The 24,123-nt window shown below is 39.8% G+C and overlaps 1 protein-coding gene across 13 annotated transcripts in view; it reads right to left on the reverse strand.

Moving 5' to 3' along the window:
* RYR2 (ryanodine receptor 2) overlaps positions 1-24,123 on the reverse strand; it is a 768,472-nt gene that overhangs the window by 44,141 nt on the left and 700,208 nt on the right. For 7 of the 13 annotated variants that reach the window (XM_040464903.1, XM_040464902.1, XM_040464901.1 and 4 more), the window contains 4 exons: positions 19,827-19,907; positions 19,003-19,091; positions 16,499-16,627; positions 625-729 (listed from right to left, as the gene is read on the reverse strand). In XM_040464903.1, the coding sequence (XP_040320837.1) occupies positions 625-729; positions 16,499-16,627; positions 19,003-19,091; positions 19,827-19,907 (404 nt within the window). Of the gene's footprint in view, positions 1-624; positions 730-16,498; positions 16,628-19,002; positions 19,092-19,826; positions 19,908-21,090; positions 21,124-24,123 lie in introns of all 13 variants that reach the window. The other 6 variants (XM_040464892.1, XM_040464900.1, XM_040464894.1 and 3 more) reach the window with 1 other exon arrangement.

Below are 24,123 nucleotides of genomic sequence, written 5' to 3' on the forward strand. Positions count from 1 at the left end.
TCGAGAATTTTTCCATTCGTGTATCTCTTAGCTTCAAATGAAATAGATACAGTAGTGAGGAAATAATATGCTGATATTTTCAATATGCACTCCCAAGTTAACATTAAAACACAGGTGGACAATCTGTCTATTCTTTATGTGCTTGTCCTCAGATACTTTTTCTCTTTGACTTTCATGAAGTTAAATGTGCTGTTAATGAATGAACGTCATCTGTTGAGAACAGCTGCTTGTTAATGACTCAGCAAGGAAACTGTCTCTCTTTCACCAGGGATTTGCAGATTACAAATCCTTTTTCAATTACCTGGAGGAAGGAGGAAAATTCTAGTGAGTAATCACCAGGAAGTGGGTCTCTGAAGGATTGCAAAATAGACAGTGTTTGGGAACGATTCTATTTCTCCATTATAGTCAACTCCTTCATATCTTTTGTTCTCAAATTTGAATGATGGCTCCCATATATTTTCTGCTTGCATAAAATTATTCTATTGAAAACTTTTTTTTTTAAATATGGAGCGAAAGGTATATAAAGAAGTGACCTAAGAAAGATCATATTCAAACAAAGGAAAGCAGGTTGAGTATACAGATGACTACTGTCCCTTGCGCGTTGGGATGGGGAAGAGAGTTTACCTGAGACAGCTTCATCTGCATGTGGGCGAATACGTGAAGGAAGCCCACAACTGCGTCCCATAGCCTGCTGTGGGCCAAGCTCTGCTGATTCCCAGTGCAAGGACCCTGGACCGGAGACAGACACACAGCGATCATCCCCGGGTAACCGAACTGCCAAATCAACTTTACAACAATAGGGAGGAACAAAATTAACTTAGCGTTTACATATCACCAACATGGTATCTGGAAAAATAGGAACCCAAATGAAAGATCGACAGTGGTGATAATGGCAGAGTACCCTCAGGGGGTAAGTATATTCTCCTTTGAAATGTTTAGTGTAATAAATCCAAAGACAGTTCCTCAAAGACATTCATGTTCTGTTTCTGCATGCACAATAAAATAGAGACAAAAAAAAAAAAAGAATGATGAAGTCTTTCATTTTTGTCTGGCTTTTAGTTTCTTTGACTTAGAGGAAGAGGGTAAGGTCCAGGTCTTTGGGTTATAAGATGAAAGCAATCAGACTTACTACCTGGTGTGAAAAGGGTCTGCGATTCAGCTTCAGATAAGAGGCAATTATTTCTTATCGCTAAATAGTAACCTGGACAAAGCATCCCCATTGAGGAAAACTCCTCTTCAATGCTTTCGTAAGTGTACGGCTATTTTACCGATCGCACAACCACTGAGATTTTAAAAGATTATTAGTTGATCATTACATTCACCAACCCGGAATACACGGCAAGTGGAACCTAACTTTGCTGTCTTAGCTCATACTTCGGAAGCGATCTTCATGTGATACTAGGGAGCACGTGTTGTAGCAGGCACAATGCTTGAATGGAGACAGTTTCTATTTTTATTTCCAAAGAAAGATTGTGCAATCACCAAGTTTTGCAAACATACCTACATCAACCAGGGGAATAAATAACAGGGATTTTGTCTATTTCTTAAAATTTTTTTTCACATTTATTTATTTATTTATTTATTTATTTATTTACGAGAGACAGAGAAAGACAGAACTCAAGCAGGGGAGGGGCAGAGAGAGAGGGAAACACAGAATCTGAAGCAGGCTCCAGGCTCTGAGCTGTCAGTGCAGAGCCCAACTCGGGCCTCAAACTCACAAATTGTGAGATCATGATGTGAGCTGAAGTCAGACGCTTAACTGACTGGGCCACCCAGGTGCCCCCAGGGATTTTATTTTTTTTAAAAATGTGTGTATACACACACACACACACACACACACACACACACACACACATTTCTTAACTTTCAATTCATTCGTTCCTTTTGACAAATGAGTCCTAATGAGTTTCGGTTTGAGAGACCATTAAAACATGTTGCAGATTTCACTCTAGAAACAAGTGACCAGGGGAGATGTGCACAATGAAGATGCTGATGAGATGCTGACATGGGACTCTGTCCTGTGTCAGCGTCTCTTCTCTCCTAAAACTGACAGTGAAAGACAGTGAGTGCCAGGTACCTCCACATTTCCAAAGCAAGGGGCTAGACGAAGTTCATGCAAACGAGGAGACTAAATAGACCTTTCGACCCTAAGGATATAAAGGGGACGAAGTTGAAAAGGGAGAGACTCGGGAGAGCTGTCTGCGCGCTGGGCCGCTGGGCGTCTCCCCCTTCCACCTCTGCTGTGTTGCAAGGGCAGACACACCCCGCGAGCCGGGAGCCGTTGAGAGAGCCACCCGGCGTGCCTGGTGTCTGTCTCCAGAAACTGTGAAAGGCACAGGGGCACCCGGGTGGCTCAGTCGGTGAAGCATCCGACTCTTGATTTCGGCTCTGACAGCACAGAGCCTCTTTGGGATTCTCTCTCTCTGCCCGTCCCCCACTCACATGCTTGCTTTTTCTCCCCCTCTCTCTCAAAATAAATAAGTAAACTTATAAAAAAATGTGAAAGGCACAAAGTGACCAAAAAAAAAAAAATTTTGTCTTTCTCATATGGGTTACTAAGGAGGAAGAGTTCCCGTCCGTCCAACGAGACTGGAATCTTGTCCAACAAGACTGTCTGGAAGAGTGATGTGGTTCCAAGGCAGATAGACAGAGGCCGCCGCACGCACAGGGTCTGGGGAGTAATTTGAAACTGGGTGGGCAAACAGGCGTGTCCAGGCGCTGGAAGCAGTCAGTGGGCTGAGCCCACGAATGAACACGAGATGCCACAGGCCATGCTCCACTGTGCACTCCTGAACCAAGGAGGAAGGAAGACCTCCCCCCGCAACCCCCCCCCCCGCCACTCCTTCCCCTCCTCCTCTTGCGCAGTTCTGACCCTGAGGATGCCAGAGGCTGAAGGGAAGGAGGGAAGGAAGGAAGAGAAGAATCCTGCGGACGACAGTAGAAAATCCCAGATCGCACCCCTCGTACTCCACCCTCTGTCAGATGGGAGGCATTTCCAGCCTGACGGTGAGGGGAGGTTTCAAATAGGGTAAGAGTTGAGTGTGCCACAGTGCTATTACTGTGACAAAGTGACTGAAGGAGTTGTACTTACCTGAGAGCGGCCAGTGCACAAGACCCATTGAAAGAGTGCTAAAGAAATGGCCCAGAGAACTAAGTGCGAGACAGTGGTGAGGAGGACCCCGGTTATTTTCACCTGCATGTTAATAAATTCAGGGACCAGGGGCGCCTGGGTGGATCAGCTGGTTAAGCATCTGACTTGGTTTCAGCTCAGGTCATGATCTCACAGTTCACAAGTTCGAGCCCTGCATCAGGCTCTGCGCTGACAGTACGGCGTCTGCTTGGGATTCTCTCTCTCCCTCTCTCTCTCTGCCCCTCTTTTGCTCTCTCTTTATCTCTCTCAGAATAAATAAATAAACTTAAAAAATAATAAATAAATAAATTCAGGGACCGGGCTATACTGCTTTTACAGTGTATTTCAGTCCTGGCTGTTACAACTCTGGGTTCAAGGCGACGGGTCTTCAGGATTCCACCGGGGCTCAAGTCGGTGTCTGCATCGTGCCTCGTGGTGCAAAAACCTGGGAGGGTGCAAGGGGCAGGGGGCCACTACGTGAGCCCTAAAATGCCATTTCCAAGAAAACAGCCTGGATGTTTCCTCAAGCCACAGGACACTTTCTCCATGTGGTATTTACTATTTTAATCTTTATAAATGACACAGGACTAAGATCTTCTGCAAGCTCCAGGTGACCAAGACTTGGTTTTGCAAACTTGATGTGACAGAGCTGGAGACTGAAGGCCCAGGTACCCATCTTTCCTTCGAAAGCCGAAACAAACAAAACTTAATGAACTTTCTAGAACCTGCTCAACCTTTACTCTTGCACTTCCGGGAAATGATAACTGATCTGGATGGAACCTGCACCTCCCTTACTGCGTAACCTTCTTTTTAAAAAAAAATTTTTTTTTAACATTTATTCATTTTTGAGAGACACAGAGAGACAGAGTGAAAACAGGGGAGGGGTAGAGAGAGAGACACAGCATCTGAAGCAGGCTCCAGGCTCCAAGCTGTCAGCACAGAGCCTGACACGGGGCTTGAACCCATGAACCACAAGATCACAACCTGAGCTGAAGTCACATGCTTAACCCAGTGAGCTATCCAGGCACCCCGCCACGTAACTGTCTTATTTCTCACATCTACCCGGTGTCTGCATCATATAAAACCTTTGCTGACTGCCCGAGGGCAAGATGGTCTTACTTGCAGATTGAATTTCTTCTGGCAATAACAAATACAACTTTCTCTTCTCTCACCACTTTGTGGTCCTAATTTAGGAACTTAGACAATGTAATGTCCTCTTATTCAAGCAATTCTTATTCTTTCCCCTTTATTAAAACTGCAATGAAATCCTATAGATGATTACTTTGACTTCATTGGTTTTGGATCTCCCTCTTATATAATTCTCTATAGTTAGCAAAAATTTGAATCAAAAGCAGTATACAATAGTGTAATCTAAAAGGGAGTCCAAAATAAGCACGAAGCTAGTGATGAGCTTTTATTCCCAGTATTAATAACAGTCATAAATATGATGCGAATGCAAGCTTCTTCAAAATATATTTCATTAAATTCAATGGGGTGGCTTGGACTGGCTCCTGGAACAGAAAAAGGACATGCATGGAAAAATGGATAAAGTCAGTATAAAGCCTATAATTTAGTTCAGAAGACTGTGATTTCAATTTCTTGTTTTTGATAAATGTGTCACAGTTATATAAAATGTCAATGTGAGGGAGAGGCAGGTGAATCTTACGTGCAGACTCTATTTTTGTTTTTTGATGTTTACTTATGTATTTATTTTTGAGAGAGGGTGCGACCAGGGGAGGGGCAGAGAGAGAGAGAGAGAGAGAGAGAGAGAGAGAGAATACCAAGCAGGGTCTGCCCTGTCAGTGCAGAGCCAGACACGGGGATCGATCCCACGAACTGTGAAATCATGACCTGAGCGGAGATCAAGAGTTGAACGCTTCACCAACTGAGCCACCCAGGCACCCCACTCTCCACTTTTTCTTTGCAACTTTTCTGTATATCCAGAAGTATTACAAAATAATTTTTACTAAAACATATAATTCAGAAATTATTAAATTATATAAAAATGCCACATAAACTAGGAGTAATAAGAAATTAAAGAATGAACAAGCCATAATAAACCAAGCTACTTTATTTCTGAAATGCTCACATAGAATGTTCTCTGTGACATGAACAAATTAGAATGAAGTTTGGGGTTCTAGTTCAAAATGGTGACATAAGGGGGGGTACCTGGGTGGCTCGGTTGAGCGTCCGACTTCAGTTCAGGTCATGATCTCGCGGTCTATGAGTTTGAGCCCCGCGTAGGGCTCTGTACTGACAGCTCAGAGCCTGGAGCCTGCTTCAGGTTCTGTGTCTCCCTCTCTCTCTGTCCCTCCCCCACTCACACACTCTCTCTCTCTCTCTCCCTCTCAAAAATAAAATTAAAACATTAAAAAAAATTTTTTTAATTTAAAAAAGAAAAAGAAAGCACATGGTAGGAGGCAGGAAAGTCTGAGCGATCTTGTCACAAACTCCACCCCAGGTAGGACACCCAACAACTGGAAGAAATCTCAAACCCTGGAGGTTCTCCCTGAGGAACAAAGCGATTTTACCCCACGTGGGGCAGCCCAATTAGGACCAATACCTGAGAAACGAGCCCCACAAACATCTGGCTTTTAAGACCAATGGGTTTCCCGCCCCCCAGATCTATGGGGCTGGTGAACTTAAGGAAAGAAAGGCTCATAAAGTGCCCTTGTGTCGACTCACCCACCCCAGCGCCCAGCTCCCAGCGCAGAAGGTGCCCTTTGTAAAGCATCCAGACTTCATGTGACAGAGATGCATTTCCTGATTTTAAAGCGTGGGTCTGAGGGGCAGGGGCCTGCTGGGATATTCTCCAGGGGTGGAGGCTGCTGGGTGCCGTCTTCCTGTTTTTCCGCTGTCTCACTAATGCCAGCAGGCACCATCTCTGTTCTCCAGTTTGTGGGCTCTCTCTTCCATGCTCTCCCAGTGTTTGACTAAAGCCAGTCGGCTCCATTTTTCTTTTTCTTCTCCTTGTCCTGTTTTTTTTTTTTTTTTTTTTTTTTTTTTTTTTTTTTTTTTTGGCGTGTGCCATATTTACACTCCCCCTCCGCCTCGCTCCAGCCACTGAGGCCTATGTGTTTTTCCTTTGCTGTGCTTGGGAGCAGCAGTATCTCCAGAAGGGAGCTTCTGCACACATCTGTAGACTTGTGAGCCTGGGTCCCCTGAGACTATAACAATCACACAGGCGGTTCTTAGCAGACCACCACCCATCACTCCTAGGGTACCGCACAGACAGCAGATAGAAATACACCCCTGGGCTTTCATTTTTTTTTTTTCAATGTTTATTTATTTATTTTGAGAGAGTGTGTGAGCAGGGAATAGGCAGAGAGAGAGAGGGAGGGAGAGAGAATCCCAAGCCGGCTCCACACTCTCAGCGCAGAGCCTGACCCAGGGCTCAAATCCATGCAAGTGGAGATCATGGCCTGAGCTGCGAGCAACAGTCAGACGCGCAACTGACTGAGCCAGCCAAGCACTCCATCCGTCTTTCTGAGAAAGGGGCTTACGTGTTTGTGCAGGTGTTGGGGCCTGGGGGCAGGTTTCTGGTGTGGCGCACGGACAGGGGCCTATGGAGCTCCTCTCTGGGAAGGACGGCCAGTGAACACACACACTGTGCTCTCCCTCTCCCTCGCTCCATCCAGCAAACTGGTATCTTAGGTAAAGAAGCTTATGGTCTTCTCTGGTGCCCTGATTTTTGTGACTGCTGGCAGGGAACAAGTCGACATTGCCTGGCTCTGGCGGCCAGTGAGGCTTAAGCTCACAGTCCACGGGACTGTAACCAATGATGTAAGAGTTCTTAGAAGCCGCCACGGCAAGCTGGGACAGACCCAGGCGCTCAATCCTTCTGTGAAAGAGGTCTATCAGCTTCTCAGCACAGCTGCGGCCTGAGGGGGCACGCTTCCCATGAACAAACTAAAGACTGACGGTAAATCCCTCCAGAGACCTCGAAAAGCAGGCATTACCTTCACATTCTCCTTCTGCCATATTCCAGGGCACCAGCGTCTCTCAGAGGGGAGATCTTATATATGCCTCACACCCTAATTTCTATGTGGGGTACCTGGTTTGTGTGACCTGCTTCCCACGGGACACCCCTGGATTACTAGGCTCTGGGGAGCAGGGTGGCTTATGTTCCTGGGTCCCCTGGGACCATAGTAAGTGGGGAAACAGTTCTGGCCAGGCCATGACCCCCAAGTACTGCAGAGAGTGGACAGAAACATACCTCCAGTCCTTCTGTGAAAAACACCTACTTGCTAGTCCTGGAGCTTTCACCTTAGGGGCATGCTTCAGGTTTCGCACACATCTAGGGGCCATGAAGCTATTCTCCGGGAACACAGGCTGAGGGATGCCATCACTGTGTCCCCCGCCCTCTGCCTCACTACAGCTCACTGGCATCTCCCAGAAAGGAACATGTACACTCATCTGGTACCCCGAGTTTTACAACTGCCTTGCTCCCAGATTGCCTTGCTCTGGGGCCAGCAGGGTTTATGTTTATAATCCCATAGGACTGTATATATTTGCATTTTTTTTAAAGCTGCTGCCTGAGGGTTTAGCTTCCAATCAGCCTGACTCCAGGGGCTAAGATCTTCCCCTTTGGGACACTGACTGGTCTTGCACACCTTCAACTACTATAAGTTATTCAGACAGAATAGACTGCTTGGACAATTAAAATGGTTTGAGACACAACCAAGAGCTAGCATAAGGTTGACCGATAAAGTTCATCTCCTAAGGGGGGGCCATTCCTTCAAGACTAGGAGGGATGGCTGTTTCACCTGATACACAGAAACCAACGCAATCAAGAAAAATGAAGAAACAGAGGAATATATTCCAAATGAAAGAACAAGCTAAAACCTCAGAAAAAAAATATTAATGAAACAATATAGTGGTCAAAGGAATGGTCATAAAGATGCTCCCCAAAATCAAGGGGGAAAAATGGACAAACAGAGTGAGAAATTCAACAAAGAAAGAAAATGTAAGAAAGTTCCAAACAGAAATCACAGAGCTGAAGAATACACTCACCCAGCTGAAAAATACACAAGAGGGGTTCAACAGCGGACCAGGTAGAGCAAACTCCAGAATAACAAAAATGAAAAAGAATGAAAAAGAGTGAAGAAAGCTTAAGGGACTTCTGGGACAACAGCAGGCCAAATATTATTTGCATCTCAGGGGTCCCAGAAGCAGAAGAGAAAGGGCAGAAAACTTATTTGAAGAAATAATTGCAGAAAACTTCCATAGCCTTGGGAAAGTAACCAAATAAGGGCCCAAAGAGACCTAGACACATTATAATTAAAATCTCAAAAGTTAAAGCCAAGGAGAGACTCTTAAAAGTAGCAACAGAATAACAACTTGTTACATAAAAGGAAACTCCCAAACTATCAGCAAATTTTTTCAGTAGAAACTTCACAGACCAGAAGGAATTTCAACCAAGAATACTCTATCTGGTCAAGCTGTCATCCAGAATTGAAGGAGAGATCAAGAGTTTTCCAAACAAGCAAAAGCTTAAGGAAATAATCAACACTAAACTAGCCTTCTAATAAATGTTAAAGGGACTGCTTTGGGCTGAAAAGAAAGGGTGCTAATTAGCAATAAAAAAAAATCATATACAAGTATCAATCTCACTAGTAAAGGTAAATACATAGCAGACATCGTGGATTAATCACTTATAAAGCTAGTATACAGTTTTAAAGACAAAAGTAGTAAAAATAACTGTAATGACAATAATCAGTTAAGGGATATGCAAGATAAAAAGATGTAAATTGTGATGTCAAGAACTTAAAGCATGAGGGATGGGGAGAATAAAAACGTAGCGCTCCATAATGAGTTCAAACTTAAGTTGTTATCAACTTAAAATAGACTATTATGGGGTGCCTGGGTGACTCAGTCAGTTAAGCATCTGACTCCAGCTCAGGTCGTATCTTGTGGTTCATGAGTTCAAGCCCCGTGTTGGGCTCCACATTGACAGTGACTCCAACAGTGACACTGCTTGGAATTCTTTATCTCTCCCTGACTCTCTGTCCCTCCCCCACTTTTGCATGTGCACACACTCTCTCAAAATAAATAAATAAACTTAAAATAATAAACTGTTGGGGCACCTGAGTGGTTCAGTTGGTTAAGTATCCAACTTCGACTCTGGTCATGATCTCATGGTGTGTGGGTTTGAACCCTACATCGAACTCTGTGCTGACAGCTCAGAGCCTGGAACCTGCTTTGAATTCTGTGTCTCCCTCTCTCTCTTTCAAATATAAACACTAAAAAAAAAATTAAAAAAAAAATAATACACAGCTATAAATAGAAGTTGCTATATGTAAGCTTCATGGTAACCACCCAGCAAAACCTATAGTAAATATGTAAAAAAGATAATGAGGAAGGAATCAAAGCATACCACTAAAGAAAGTCATGAAACAACAATAAACAAAGGAGGAAGAAAAGAAGAAGAAAAAACAAAAAGGCCAAGAAACAATGAATGAAATAGCAATCACTACATACCTATCAGCAATTACTTTAAATGTAAACGTACTAAATTATCTAAGCACATAATTGAATCAAAATATCTAATCAAAGCACATAAATTGATGAATGGATTAATAAACATGACCCACTCATATATTGCCTACAAGAGACTTACTTCAGACATATAGACACACAGATGGAAAATGACGGGATGGAAAAAGATATTTCTTGCAAATGGAAACCAAAAGAAAGCTTGGTATCCATGTCTATATTAGAAAAACAGACTTTGAAACAAAGACTGTAAAGAGAAAAAGGTCATTATATAATGATAAAAGGGTCAATTCAACAAGGGGATATAATATTTGTAAATATTTATTCACCCAACATAGGAACATCTAAATAGAGAAAATAATAACAGATTTAAGTTAAGAAATAGACAGCAGTATAAAAATAGTAAGGAACTTTAATATCACATTTATATCAATAGATTACCCATATATAAAATCCATAAGGAAACATCAGCTTGAAACAACACATTAAAACAGACCACTTTGACAAATATGTACAAAAAATTCTCTCTAAAAGCAACAGAATGTATATTTTTCTTACTTGTACATGGAATTCTCCAGGATAGATCATATATTTATTAGGTCACAAAACAAGTCTTAACAAATTTAAGAAAGACTGAAGACTGAAATGTATCAAGCATATTTCCTGACCACAATGGTATGAAACGAGAAATTGATTACAAGAAGAGAACTGGAAAATTCATAAATATGTGGAGATTAAACAACATGCTTCTGAAAAATCAATGAGCCAATGAATAAATAAGAGATAAATTAAAAAATATCTTTAGAAAATAGAAAATAGTAATATAGTAACAAAAATTACGGAGTACAGAAGAAAAGCAGTTCTTTTTTTAAAGTTTACTTATTTAAGAGAGATCTCAAGCAGGAGAAGGGCTGAGAGAGAGGGAGAGAGAGAATCCCAAGAAGGCTCTGCACTGTCAGCACAGAACCTGACGTGGGTCTTGATCTCACAACCATGAGATCATGACCTGAGTCAAAACTGAGTAGGATGCTTAACTGACTAACTCACGCAGGCACCCCTAGAAAAAGTAGTTCTAAGGGGGAAATTTATCGTGATAGATGCCTACTTCAAGACAAGAAAAATCTCAAATAAACAACGAAATTTTACATCTCGTTGAACAAGAAATAGAACAACCGAAGCCCAAAGTTAGTAGAAGTAAATAACAAAGATCAGAGCAAAAAGAAATGAAATAGAGACTAAAAAGACAATAAAAATGATCAATGGAGACAAGACCTGGTTCTTTGAAAAGATATACAAAATGGCACACCTTTAGCTATACTTACTAAGAAGAAAAGAGAGAAGACTCACATAAAATCAGAAATGAAAGAGAAGATGTTAGAACTGATACCCCAGAAATACAAAAGACAGTAAGCCTACTATGAACAATTATTCTCCAACAAACCAGACAACCTAGAAGAAATGGATAAAATGGCTGTAGAAGCAAACAACCTTGCAAGACGAAATCCTGAAAAAATATAAAATACGAATAGACATATTAACAATAAGGAGATTGAATCAGTTATTTGAAAACTCCCTATAAATGAAAGTCCAGGACCAGATGGCTTCCTTGGTAATGCTACCAAATATTCCAAGAAGAATTAACACTAATTTTTCTGAAACTCTTCCAAAAAAATAGAAGAGGAAGGAATACTTCCAAAATCATTTTATGAAGCCAGAATTACCCTGATAACGTAACCATACAGGGGCACAGCAAGAAAAGAAAATTACAGGCCAATATCCCCGATGAACATAGATGCAAAGGTCCTCAACAAATTGAAGCAATTTGAATTCAGTGATACATTGAAAAGATCATACACTGTGACGAAGAAGGATTTATTCCCAGGATGCAATGGATGTTAGAACATCTGTATATCATTCAATGTGATACACTACATTAATAACATGAAGGATAAAAATCATATGATCATCTAAACAGATGCAGAAAAAGTATTTGATGGACTTCAACATCCGCTTATGATAAAAGTTCTCAACAAAGTGGGTATAGAAGGAATGTACCTTAACATAATAAAGGTCAAATATGACAAGGTCACATAAAATATTATATTTAATGATGAAAAAAAGAAAGCTTTTCTTCTAAGATCAGAAATAAGTCAAGAATGCCCATTCTCACCATTTTTTAAAAATTTCTTGAGCTTATTTATTTATTTTGAGAGGCAGCATAAGGAAGGTAAGGGCAGAGAGAAAGAGGGGAGAGAAAGAACCTCAAGCAGGCTCTGCACTGTCAGCACTGAGCCTGATGTAGGGCTAGAACTCATGAACTGCAAGATCACGACCTGAGCTGAAATCAAGAGTTGGATGCTTAACCAACCGGCTACCCAGGTGCCCCCACTCTCACCATCTTTATTCAATGTAGTATTGGAAGCCCAGACAAAGCAATTATGCAAGAGAAATAAAAGACACCCAAATTAAAAAGAAAGAAGTAAAACTCTTACTATTTGCATGGGGACAGGATACTGGATATAGAAAATCCTAAATAGTCCACCAAAATATGGTTAGAACTAATAAATCAATTCAGGAAAGTTGCAGGATACAAAATCAGTATACAGAAATTTTGTATTCGTATCAACTAATAATAAACTACCAGAAAGAGAAATTAGAGAAACAATCCCATTTACAATTGCATCAAAAGAATAAAATACCTTGGAATAAATTTAACCAAGACTTGTACAGTGATAACTAGAATACGTTGATGAAAGAAACTGAATAGGACACAAATAGATGCAAAGATATTCCATGCTCATGGATTGAAAGAATTAATATTGTTAAAATGTCCATACTACCCAAAGCAATCTATTGATTCAATGCAATGCCTATCAAAATTCCAGTGGCATTTTTCATGAAAGAGAGTAATCCTAAAATTTGCACAGAACCATAAAAGATCCTGACTAGCCAAAGCCATCTTATGAAATCAGGGGGCATCACGCTCCCTGTTTCAAACTATACTACAAGCTATAGTAATAAAAAGTAATAAAAAAGTAATAAATAAAGTAATAAAAAAGGACTGTACTGGCATAAAAACAGACCTATAGATCAAGAGAACAGAAGAGAGCCCAGAAATAAACCCACACGTATGTGGTCAATTAATTTATGATAAAAAAGCCAAAATATACAATGGGAAAGGACAACCTCTTCCATACATTGTGTTGCGAAAACAACATATGCCACTTATAGCAGAATGAAATTGGACTACCTTCCTACACCATATACAAGACTTAAGTCAAAATGCATTAAAGACTTGAATGGAAGACCTGAAAATCATAAAACTCTTTAAAGAAAAAATAGTGGCAATAATTTTTCTGGATTTGACACCAAATATAAAGGCCACGAAAGCAAAAAGAAACAAATGGGACTACATCAAACTAAACGGCTTCACCACAGCAAAGGGAATTATCAACAAAATGAAAAGGCAAGGACATAATGAATGGGAGAAAATATATGTAAATCAGGGGTTAATGACCAAAATATATAAAAACTCATAAAACAGTGAAAAATAATCTGATTAAAACGTGAGCAGATTTAAAAATGTTTTTAAGGGGCGCCTGGGTGGCTCGGTTGAGCGTCCGACTTCGCTCAGGTCACGATCTCATGGTCCATGAGTTCGAGCCCCGCATCAGGCTCTGTGCCGACAGCTCAGAGCCTGGAGCCTGTTTTCAGATTCTGTGTCTCCCTCTCTCTCTGGCCCTGCCCCCACTCATGCTCTGTCTCTCTCTGTCTCAAAAATAAATAAATGTTAAAAAAAATTTTTTTTTTAAATGTTTTTAAAAACATTTTTTTAAAAAAGACATACAGATGGCCAGCAGGTACATTAAAAGATGCTCAGCATCATTAATCATCAGGGAAATGTAAATAGAAACCACAACGCAATACTACCTGACACCTTTTAGGACGGCTATTATAAAAAATGTAAGAAATAACAAGCATCGGGAAGGGTGTCGAGAAAAGAGACTCCTTGTATATTGTTAGTGGGATTGGTGAAGTCACTACAGAAAACACTACAGACCTTCCTCAAAAAATTACAACAGAACTACCAGATAACCCAGTAATTCCACTTCTGGGTATTTACCTGAAGAAAATGAAAGTGCTAACTCCAAAACATAAAACATACATGCCATCCTATGTCCACTGCGGCATTACCTACAACAGCCAAGATATGGAAACAACCTAAGTGTCTACTGCTGGATGAATGGAGATAGAAAATGTGATATGAGATACACACACATACACAGACACACATAATGGAATATTATTCAGCCATTAAAAAAAAAAGAAACTTGCCATTTGCAACACGGATGGACCTTGAGGGCATTGCGCTGAGTGAAGTCAGTCAGACCGAGAAAGGCAATTCACGTATGATCTCATTTATATGTAGAATGTAAAAATAAACAAAAGAATATGCTCATAAACACACAGAACAGACTGCTAGTTGGCAGAGGTGGTGGTGTTGGGGGAGACATGAAATGGGTACAGGGAGCCAAGAGGTACAAACCTTCAGTTATAAAATAAATAAATCTAGGGACTGGAATGTCCAACACGGCAACAATAGTTAACAATGCTGTATTACATATCCAAAAGTTGCTATGAGAGTAAATCTTAAATTTTCTCCTCATAAGGAAAGAAACTCTAGGACTATGCATGGTGCCAGATGTTAACCAGATTTATTGCAGCGATCGTTTTGCAATATATACAGATATCAAATTATTATGTTGTATGCCTGAAACCAACTTAATGCTTTGTCAAGTCCAGCTCAATTAAAAAAAACAGTTTTGCATATACTGAGAGGTTAATGGATTCTTCTTGTTTTATATAAATTCAGGAATCTCACCTATATTAGAAACCAGGAAACGCTCACTCTCCACCTAAAAGGCATTTAAGTTCCATATGTTACTTAGAAACCATTTATTAGCTTCCTAAAAAGTCCCTTGGCTTGCTCATGTTATCAGATAACTATTATATTTTAATCAAGAGAACTGACACGGAATGCTGTATTGATACTTTTCTAGGCGTGGATGAGAATAATGAGAATATGAAGGCAATAGTGGAAGCCAGGGAAGACAAGGGAATGCGAATGTGAGGGGCTGAAACAGATTTAAAATTTTGCTTTTGGGGGTGCCTGGCTTGCTCAGTTGGCTAAGTGTCTGACATTAGCTCGGTTGGCTTCACTTGGCCCCCCGTGTTCTTGTACTCAGTCATTCTATAAACACCGGTAGCTATGCAAGGCTCTGGGGTACCATCTGTCATTTTCACTTAACTTCTTTCTGCTGCAAGATTATGTTTAGTCTAATGACACAACCTAAGTTTATTCCTCCTGATTTATCCTTGGCACATGGTACTTCAAACAGACTGACTGATTCAGAGTCAAACTGGCCATGGAGACAGAACACTGAAAGGAAAGATGACTGACTGGTCCCCTAGATAATAATAAAGTTTCCCCTGGTTGAAAAAAACAAAATTTTATAAAATCTTTTAAAAATCTGCAGGTCAAGACTAGAAATATAGCCTAAGAAGAACATAAAATGAATTGATGTTTAAAAAAAAAAAAGGTATTTAAAAAAAATTTTTTTAACATTTATTTATTTTTGAGAAACAGAGTGAGACAAAGTGGGGGAGGGGCAGAGAGAGAAGGAGACACAGAATCCGAAGCAGGCTCCAGGCTCCGAGCTGTCAGCACAGAGCCTGACGCGAGGCTCGAACCCACAAAACTGTGAGATCATGACCTGAGCCAAAGCCGGATGCTCAGCCGACTGAGCCACCCAGGTGCCCCCCAAAAAAGGTATTTTCTTCATGGTTATTGGAGTTCTACCTGTAACATACATTATTATATGATTTTATATGTATGTGTGTGTATGTGCCTTCACACACACATACATATGTACTAAAATGAAGCTGTTGGCTTTTTTGAATGGTTTGTTTTTAAATTTTTTTTCTTTTTTCTTTTTTTCTAAATTCAAGTTAGTTAACGTACAGTATGCTAACAGTAGAACCCAGTGATTCATCTCTTACATAGGACACCAGCGCTCATCCCGAAAAGTGCCCCCCTTAATGTCTGTCACCCATTTAACCCTTTCCCCCACATACTGTCCCCCTCCAGCAACCCTCAGTTTGTTCTCTGTATTTAAGAGTCTTTTATGGTTTGTCTCCCTCTCTGTTTTTACCTTATTTTTCCTTCCCTTCCCCTATGTTTACCTGTTGTTTTTCTCAAATTCCACATATGAGCGAAATCATATGATATTTATCTTTCTCTGACTTATTTCACTTAGCATAATACCCTCTAGTTCCATCCATATTGTTGCAAATGGTGAGATTTCATTCTTTTTCATTATGGAGTAGTATATTTGATATATAACACATCTTCTTTATCCATTTGTTTGATGATGGACATTTGGACTCCTTCCATAGTGAAGTCTTAAACACATTCTCTTTTATATAAGGTTTCTATGAAAGTCCTTCCTCATTTTTGTTGGAATACAATAAAGAGTAGTTTATTGCTCTGTCCTTTCTCCCTCCCTTCTTTAATATTTATTGAGTGCTTAATATACACCAGGCCCTAGAGATACCACAGAGTCCCCATCCTGGTTCACCCCTGAAAGGAGTTAATAATAACTCAATCTGCCGAATGGTAAGGCAAGTTCATGCCATATAAATTCACACCCCAACCTGATATTTAATTGTCATTGGTTAAGAATCTATGTGAAAGGTCAATAGCGAATGTGAATGACGGCAGGAAAATTGGCATATTGCATTTCTCCATGGAATTTAATGGTAACAAGTTGACTCTTTTTTTTCTTGAAACAGCAGAAATATTTAAATGTTTACCTGAATATACTCTGTGAGCGTGTTAAAGACTTGTTTTGCTACTTGAATTGCTTTGGAGAAATTCCGTTGTCCTTGTTCATCAATAACATCTTTCCCAGAGTAATACCAATAGAAATCACTAATGGATTCCTGCAAAAGAGGGATGATAGGATTAAGACACATTCTAAAGCTACCACTGACCTGCCTGGCTTTGAAATCTAGAATAGGAAATCATTTTAAATAACAAGATTTGGAAGCAAACAAAAATATCTGTGAAGTAAATACTATTCTCAATGATTTTCCTAAACAGAAAATGTGGCAGTGTCTTCCCGAGGCAGAGATAACAACTAGAGATAAAAAGCAGAAAACTTAGCTTGAAATAATGACTCTCTGTCTTTGATGACTTTGAATTTCACAGACATAAGGAGTCATAAGATTAATGCGTATTTATCTACTGAGCAAAGCAAAATTAATTTTATGTAATTTTATGTAAGTACAAACATTAGACAAGTCCTGGATGTTTTTGGGGTTACAGACATCTGACCTCCTTTTTTTCCAACAAAGTTCACTAACGTTTCCTCATGAGAACTCCAAAATGTTCCTCGCTCTTATAAATGCCCCTCAAGAAACTGGTTGGACTACTTATAAACACAGATACGACAGATATAAATAAACATTTAAACAAGATCAATCTTCTTTTTTTAAAATTTTTTTAATGTTTATTTTTGAGAAAGAGACAGAGAGACAGAAAGGCAGAGCATGAGCAGGTGAAGGACAGAGAGAGAGAGGGAGACACAGAATCCAAAGCAGGCTGCAGGCTCTGAACTGTCAGCCCAGAACCTGATACGGGGCTCAAACTCTTGAACCATGGGACCATGACCTGAGCTGAAGTCAGATGCTTAACCAACTGAACCGCCTAGGCGCCCTTAAACAAGATCAATCTTTCTGAACGGGATGTTTTCAATAATAACTTACATTTGGAAGGAATTTTAGTTGGCTAAAGGAATAATAAAACTTATTTTTTTTTTTAGTTTATTTATTTTATTCTGAGAACCAGTACGGATGGGAGGAGCAGAGAGAGTGGCGGACAGAGGATCCGAAGCAGGCTCTGCGCTGACAGCATAAAGCCTGATGTGGGGCTCAAACTCACAACCATGAGATCACGACCTGAGCCAAAGTCAGACGCTTAACTGACTGAGCCACCAAAGGCCCCGGGAATAACACAATTTAGTCTAGCATGTAAATTGCATCTGGATTTCAAGACATGATTTTAAAAATCACAAATATGTTTTCAGCAATATTTCTTGTATTTGCTTCAAAAATGGAAGCTCTCAGTTAAAAAAAAAAAAGGGTTGTGCTTTTACATACTCAAAAGATTAAGGGAAAAACTGTAAGTTTGAACATGTAGGTTTTAAAGTACTCTATCTGGTTACTCTTATAAATAAGATGAGGGAAATAAAAATTGTACAGAGCTCTCCTTACCTAGGTAGGCCTACACCTTCAGATTCAGTTTCACCAATGTGTGAAAGATGACTACAATATCACAGAGATTTTTACCTGATGGAGTGTTAAGCTGGATTTTAAAATTAATTCAAGTATTGGGACAGCTAAAAAGAACTACCTGTCAAATGTAAGTACACTGTGGGTACTTTGAAAGCCTTTCTTTCGCACTCCTAAAAATATTTCAAATATTCTTCCTAATTTCTCTATCAACTTTAGAAGAAGGAGCGGAGTACGTAAGTACTTTCCAAAACGACATGAATTTAAAGGGCCATCAAGCTAGGGGCGCCTGGGTGGCTCAGTCGGTTGAGCGTCCGACTTCGGCTCAGGTCATGATCTCGCAGTCCGTGAGTTCGAGCCCCGCGTCGGGCTCTGTGCTGACAGCTCAGAGCCTTCTTCGGATTCTGCGTCTCCCTCTCTCTCTGCCCCTCCCCTGCTCATGCTCTGTCTCTCTCTCTGTCAAAACGAAATAAACATTAAAAAAAAAAAATTAAAGGGGCGCCTGGGTGGCGCAGTCGGTTGAGTGTCCGACTTCAGCCAGGTCACGATCTCGCGGTCCGTGAGTTCGAGCCCCGCGTCAGGCTCTGGGCTGATGGCTCAGAGCCTGGAGCCTGTTTCAGATTCTGTGTCTCCCTCTCTCTCTGCCCCTCCGCCATTCATGCTCTGTCTCTCTCTGTCCCAAAAATAAATAAATGTTGAAAAAAAAAATTAAAAAAAAAAAAATTAAAAAAAATAAATAAAAAAAAAATAAAGTGCCATCAAGCTAAAAAACATAAGGGGGAAAAGAAATTCCCACTTACAGAAAGAAAATCATGAGCAAAGTAGGAGTCAGGATCGGAGGCAAAGACAACAGAGGCAGGTCCCCCCTAAAACTTGGTGAAAGACTGTGATCAAAGACAAAAGATCTCAAAAAATTCTGTTTGGCCAACAATCACGACGCATTAAAACATGTCGGTTTAATAGCTCCACCACATCACATCCACTCACCAACCCCCTTCACTCGTCACTAAGAGAAGCCGACATACCTGGACTCTGAGTAGGTAGTCTACGGTAGAGATGATGATGTTGACAGTTGTGTTATTGCCAGTCTGAGTTCTCAGATAATTTTGAAAATCTATGGAAGATCAAAAGGAGTTACTAAAGCTGAGTCAAAAGTTTTGAATGAGTTATCCGAGTAACTCCAAAAGCAACTGAGGCCTCCGGCAAAATTGCTGTGGCTAAGAGTAGTGCTTCAAGGGAGCACCCCCAAAACATCTCGGTGCTTCAGAGAGTACCAATTTCCAATTTCTGTCTAAGTGGTTGCTGACGTCTGTTTCCTGATTGCTAGCCCTACAGCCATGGGCATCTCCGGAAGGAGTTTCGCCGTTTAGGAAAGAGTAATTGAACTACGCATTCAGTAATCATTTGTTCCTGAGTGCTGGGTAAACAAAGATAAAATTAAGATACAGTTCCTACCTTCACAGATGCACAAGTCTGGGAGAGAGCTTGTTATATAAACAACAAAGGGAAATATGTTATGCTAAGTGATACTATGAAGTTGATTCCCCAGTTAAAGAGAAGGGGTAGGAAGGAATAAACCCATACAGCTCTCTGTAGACCTCGTATCTTTTTTCACCTGATTTAACAGAAAAACAAGTGTTAGGAATTAAGTGGTGCGGCCAGCAAAGGACTTTGAGAGTAGGGATGCAATGCATAAAATATCACAGTGTATACTCAGCATACGGAGGAATACTCTAGAATGTCTGTGGACTCAGGGACAAGGCGTAATTGGAATGAGCGGGCCCCTGTCACTACTGGCTTCAAACTACTTCCTCCTTGGTACCGTCATAGAGTCTGGGGTCTCACGAACCTGAGTTGTGTCCCTCACAAAGCAGCTGGAGGAAACGGAAGAGGTCACACGTGAACTCGTCATCTTGGAGAACCTTTTCTCCTGCAGAAAATCCAGAGATCAGACATGATCAACTATCCTCGCTGGTCCCGCCCTCTCTTTTCCCACCTCCAGAAAACTTGCGTGTTGATCTAGCATCGTTCTGAACCAAAAACAGTCACAAATCATAGCCACTCGTCTATCTGAAGCTCGTACGATCATGCGCTTGGCAGATAGATGCACTTTTTCTTTGTCAGAAAAGAACATTTGAATCTTAAAACTCATATTTCTCTCTGTTAAAAGTAGCAGCATGGGTTTGGCAACATTTTAGAAACAACCTGAAGATTTAAACTTCCTTTTTTTGGTTTTTGTTTTTTTGTTTGTTTTTTTGTAAGGTGTGTATAGGAATGATGTCCACATCTCTTACAAATGCCAAGGTGAAATCTACTTTGCTCCCAGAGAACCACCAATTATTTCAATGCAAAGGCATTCATTGCATATATAAAACAGGACCGAGAGCTTCTTCTATTTAATGAATAATTAAAGGATCTTGTGAAAATTGTAAATGACTAGAAAATGTTTGATTCATTTCAATTAACTATCTCGTTAGCTTGCCTAAGGGATTTAAAAAAGTAAAGACTTCAGAAATGTGATACAGACATGCCACTGGTTGGGACTTTACTTTCAGAGGAGACAGAACTAGCAAACAGACCTAATTCTACATATCAAACCAAATGAAAGACTTTGGTGGCTCATGCTGTATGAGTCACTCCAACCAAAAGGTGAAAAGAAGGTTATCTCATAGCCATAGAAGTTACTCAGAATCATTAAAAACTAATATATTTGTGGGGTAAGCACCTCAGAAAAGGGTTCAGATATTTTACCTACATTTTAATCAAAATGTATCTTGGTCATAAGTTACTTGGAAAGCAAAAACACAAAGAAAGAAACAAACGAAAAAACAGCACCACACAAATGAAAGTTGATTTTGAAAGCATAGAGTGCCAGTGGAAAAATTGTCAACGTTATGACTGTATGTTCTGGAATCTAAATTTGTTGCTTAGAAATCAAAATGACACAAAAATGTCGTTTGGCAAGTGAATGAATGTACTTATGTATTTAAAAAAAATGATAATAACTTTTCAGACTGGAAATACTTTGGGCCGAGAAAGAAAACTATGCAATGACCATGTGTTTACTTTAACTAAAATTATGAATGATTATGACAGAGAGCTGATGGACTTACCAGTCTGCAGTCTGTGACTTTCAAAGTGAGAGGCTTCATATAATGGGAGGGTTAGGAAGCAAAACCATTTTGAAAACTAATATAAACATTAAAAAAAGTACATAAAATCACTGTACTGGTTTCCCTGCAAGATATGATATTTGGTGACCAAACTAAAATCACCATGCATATAGATCAGTTGTGTGGCAAATTCAAGTTTAAGTGCACATTGCTTTGACTCTCAGTACGTGGCTGATAAGCCCATTCCTCAGTGTCTCCGTTCATGACGGGATAGGAAAGAAAGGGAGAAGAGTCTAGGCTAATAAACCAAACTCTTCACTTATGATACTTAGTATCTTTCCATGAACTGTTTGAATCAGACGAGTCTTTAAAATGATATTTAAAACATAATATTATGAGTTACACAGTCTTCCTGATTCTTTCCTTGCGAGCCCATCTAAAATGCTTTTCTCTAGAAAACCGAATCAATAAACCATGTACTTTCAATGTTCACATACTCCATATGGAATAAGTAACCCTTGATAGAAAGTATTCAGAAAAGTTAACAAGGAAATAAATATCATACAGTCTACCTGTGTTCCTGAAAATGCCCTGCGCAATGCACACTGATTTATAACGTAAGGATTTACTGTCGGCATGCACGGTATTTTCTCGACTGTATACCAAAACACATACAAGTAACTTTACTTACAAAAGGACACGCTGCACACAGCAGAACAATAGGGGAGGAGCGTGGGAAGGGGCGGGTCAAGCCTTCCTTTACCATCAGGTGACAACGAGGTATAAACTGGGGTGCTATTGCTGAACGAACACGTTACTATCTGATTAAAATGCTGCCATTCCCCATGCTGCATGTAAGTGGTACAGTAACAGAGATGGGTGGTGGCTTTATGTCTGCAGAAGGCACAGGATGCACGGTCTATTTTGTGATGTACGCAAAAGACATTCCATTGCAAGATGGAAACTAAGATTAATAACAACGAAATGGAGTAAAATGTAGTTGAAAGTGCTCTGATGTTCTTAAAATTACTATTTGTAATAGCTGCATGACGGTCAAATAATACTGTAAAGGACATTCCTTGGGTTTCATTTTTAATTATAAGGGGCTAATGATTTCTAATACTGTAATATAGGGAGAGTTGTTTCAATATTGCTGCTGCTGATGAGACAGTTCTTCGTGCCTTAGTTTTCTCATCCATAAAACGAGGGGAACATGGGCACTGTCTACCTCACTAGCTCTTCATAATTCATGTGACCATTTTTAGATATTGTGGAGAGGTCAACATTATCAGTAGCAGTGGTAACACCACTAAATAAACATGGGAACAACATGCCTACGTGATGAATACAGTCATTTGAACATATTTACTAAAAGTGTTTCTATTTCCAAAAAGCCATCTTAATTTTAAGGGACCAAAAGAGTCTCCAAAACCTCCATTTCACTTGGAAATAATATTACACCTTATTTGTGCAAGGTACCAGTAAAATCAATTCCTATTTTAAAAATCTAATCAAGTTAAGACACTTTTAAAGGCCACTGTTCTACTCACAATTGGCATTAAAAAGTATATAATGTTTGCTTAAGTGTTTGTTTTTATTGACTACCTAAAACACCCATGGTCTTAGCTCGACATCTACAACCTTATCTTGAGACAACGCTTGGTTTAATTGTTATTACTTGCTAAAAATTATCAATAATTGTTGATAAAATGAAGGCAATAAGTGAAATGCCGAGTAGATATATAGAAACAATTGATTTAGGACACATAGATCAGAAGACTAAGATCCTCTTTGTTGTAATGTCTTTTCATGGCAATATCCCCAGTAATGGAAAGCTAAAAGGATGAGTGGCATGAAATGTTAACACTGGTTGCATCAAAGAACTCCCTACAAAAGCTTGTTATATGGAACTCAAGAGTGTTTTCCCCCTGCCCCTGCCGTGGAAGAAATAGTTCTGCTCAGTGATCTTTAGAGGACTCAAATACCTATTTTGTATAATGGCAAAACTGAAAGATTAAGGCTAAAAATATTTTTAAATAGTGAAAAGTCAGGTATTTGGTTCCATGTGGGTAATTTTAATGTCACTGCTTAAATGGTTTAAGTGGCCACTTAAATTATACTACTATTCAACCAACAACGGATACAATTTTTAAAATGGATTCAAAATTAACATTTAGTCAGTGACTACAGTGTGCTAGACATTGTGCTAGATATATTTTCTTATCATTTCATTTTAGGTTTATAATAATCCTATGAATCAGGTGACATGAATCCCATTTTGTGGGATACAACTGAGAAATTAAGTAGCTTGACTGAGGTCCTATAGCCATTTACTAGTAAAGAATTTGAGTCCAATAAACTTTGATGAACATTCATTAAGTGTCTCCTACATGGAAGGCACCTTGTGAGATCCTGGGCATATAATTATGACTAATGGACACAAGCCTTAACTCAAAGAAGTTCATAGTCTAATGGAAAAGATAGGCAATAAAAAGGTCATTTCAATACCAAATGGTCTTTCTGGATCACAAAGTTCACATCAGTAACTGATCAGATCTTTGGCTAACAACCTCCGACTCCATGTACTATATGTTAGTTAAACTGTGAACTCCTACTTGTTTTTTTATCAATTTTAGAACCCAAAGAAAACCATTTTCTAGATATGTGGCTTTGGGAAAGTCAATTCACCTTTCTGAGGCTTTGTTGCATCACTTTGATATGGGAATTAACGATCTCCTCACCCCCTTACTTTCAAAGGGTTGTTGGGAGAATAAAATTGGCTCAGACAAGTACATTTGCTTTGAAACATGCAAAGCACAATAGGAATAAAAGTGAATTTTCAATGATAGGAAGGCACAGGTTCAAAAGACCTAGGTTCCTAAAATAAAGACTTTCAATGGGCTGTGGGGTGTGATAAATAATCTACATATTCCATGTACTCAATGTGACATGAGTGCATAAAATGCATTCCTATTTCAGATCCCAAGACAATAAAAATGACCACTGTGTGAAATAAATTAGGTATGTCCCATG

This window comes from Herpailurus yagouaroundi, unplaced genomic scaffold (genome assembly GCF_014898765.1).
Source record: "Herpailurus yagouaroundi ecotype Mexico unplaced genomic scaffold, PumYag 530, whole genome shotgun sequence".
Classification (NCBI taxonomy): domain Eukaryota; kingdom Metazoa; phylum Chordata; class Mammalia; order Carnivora; family Felidae; genus Herpailurus; species Herpailurus yagouaroundi.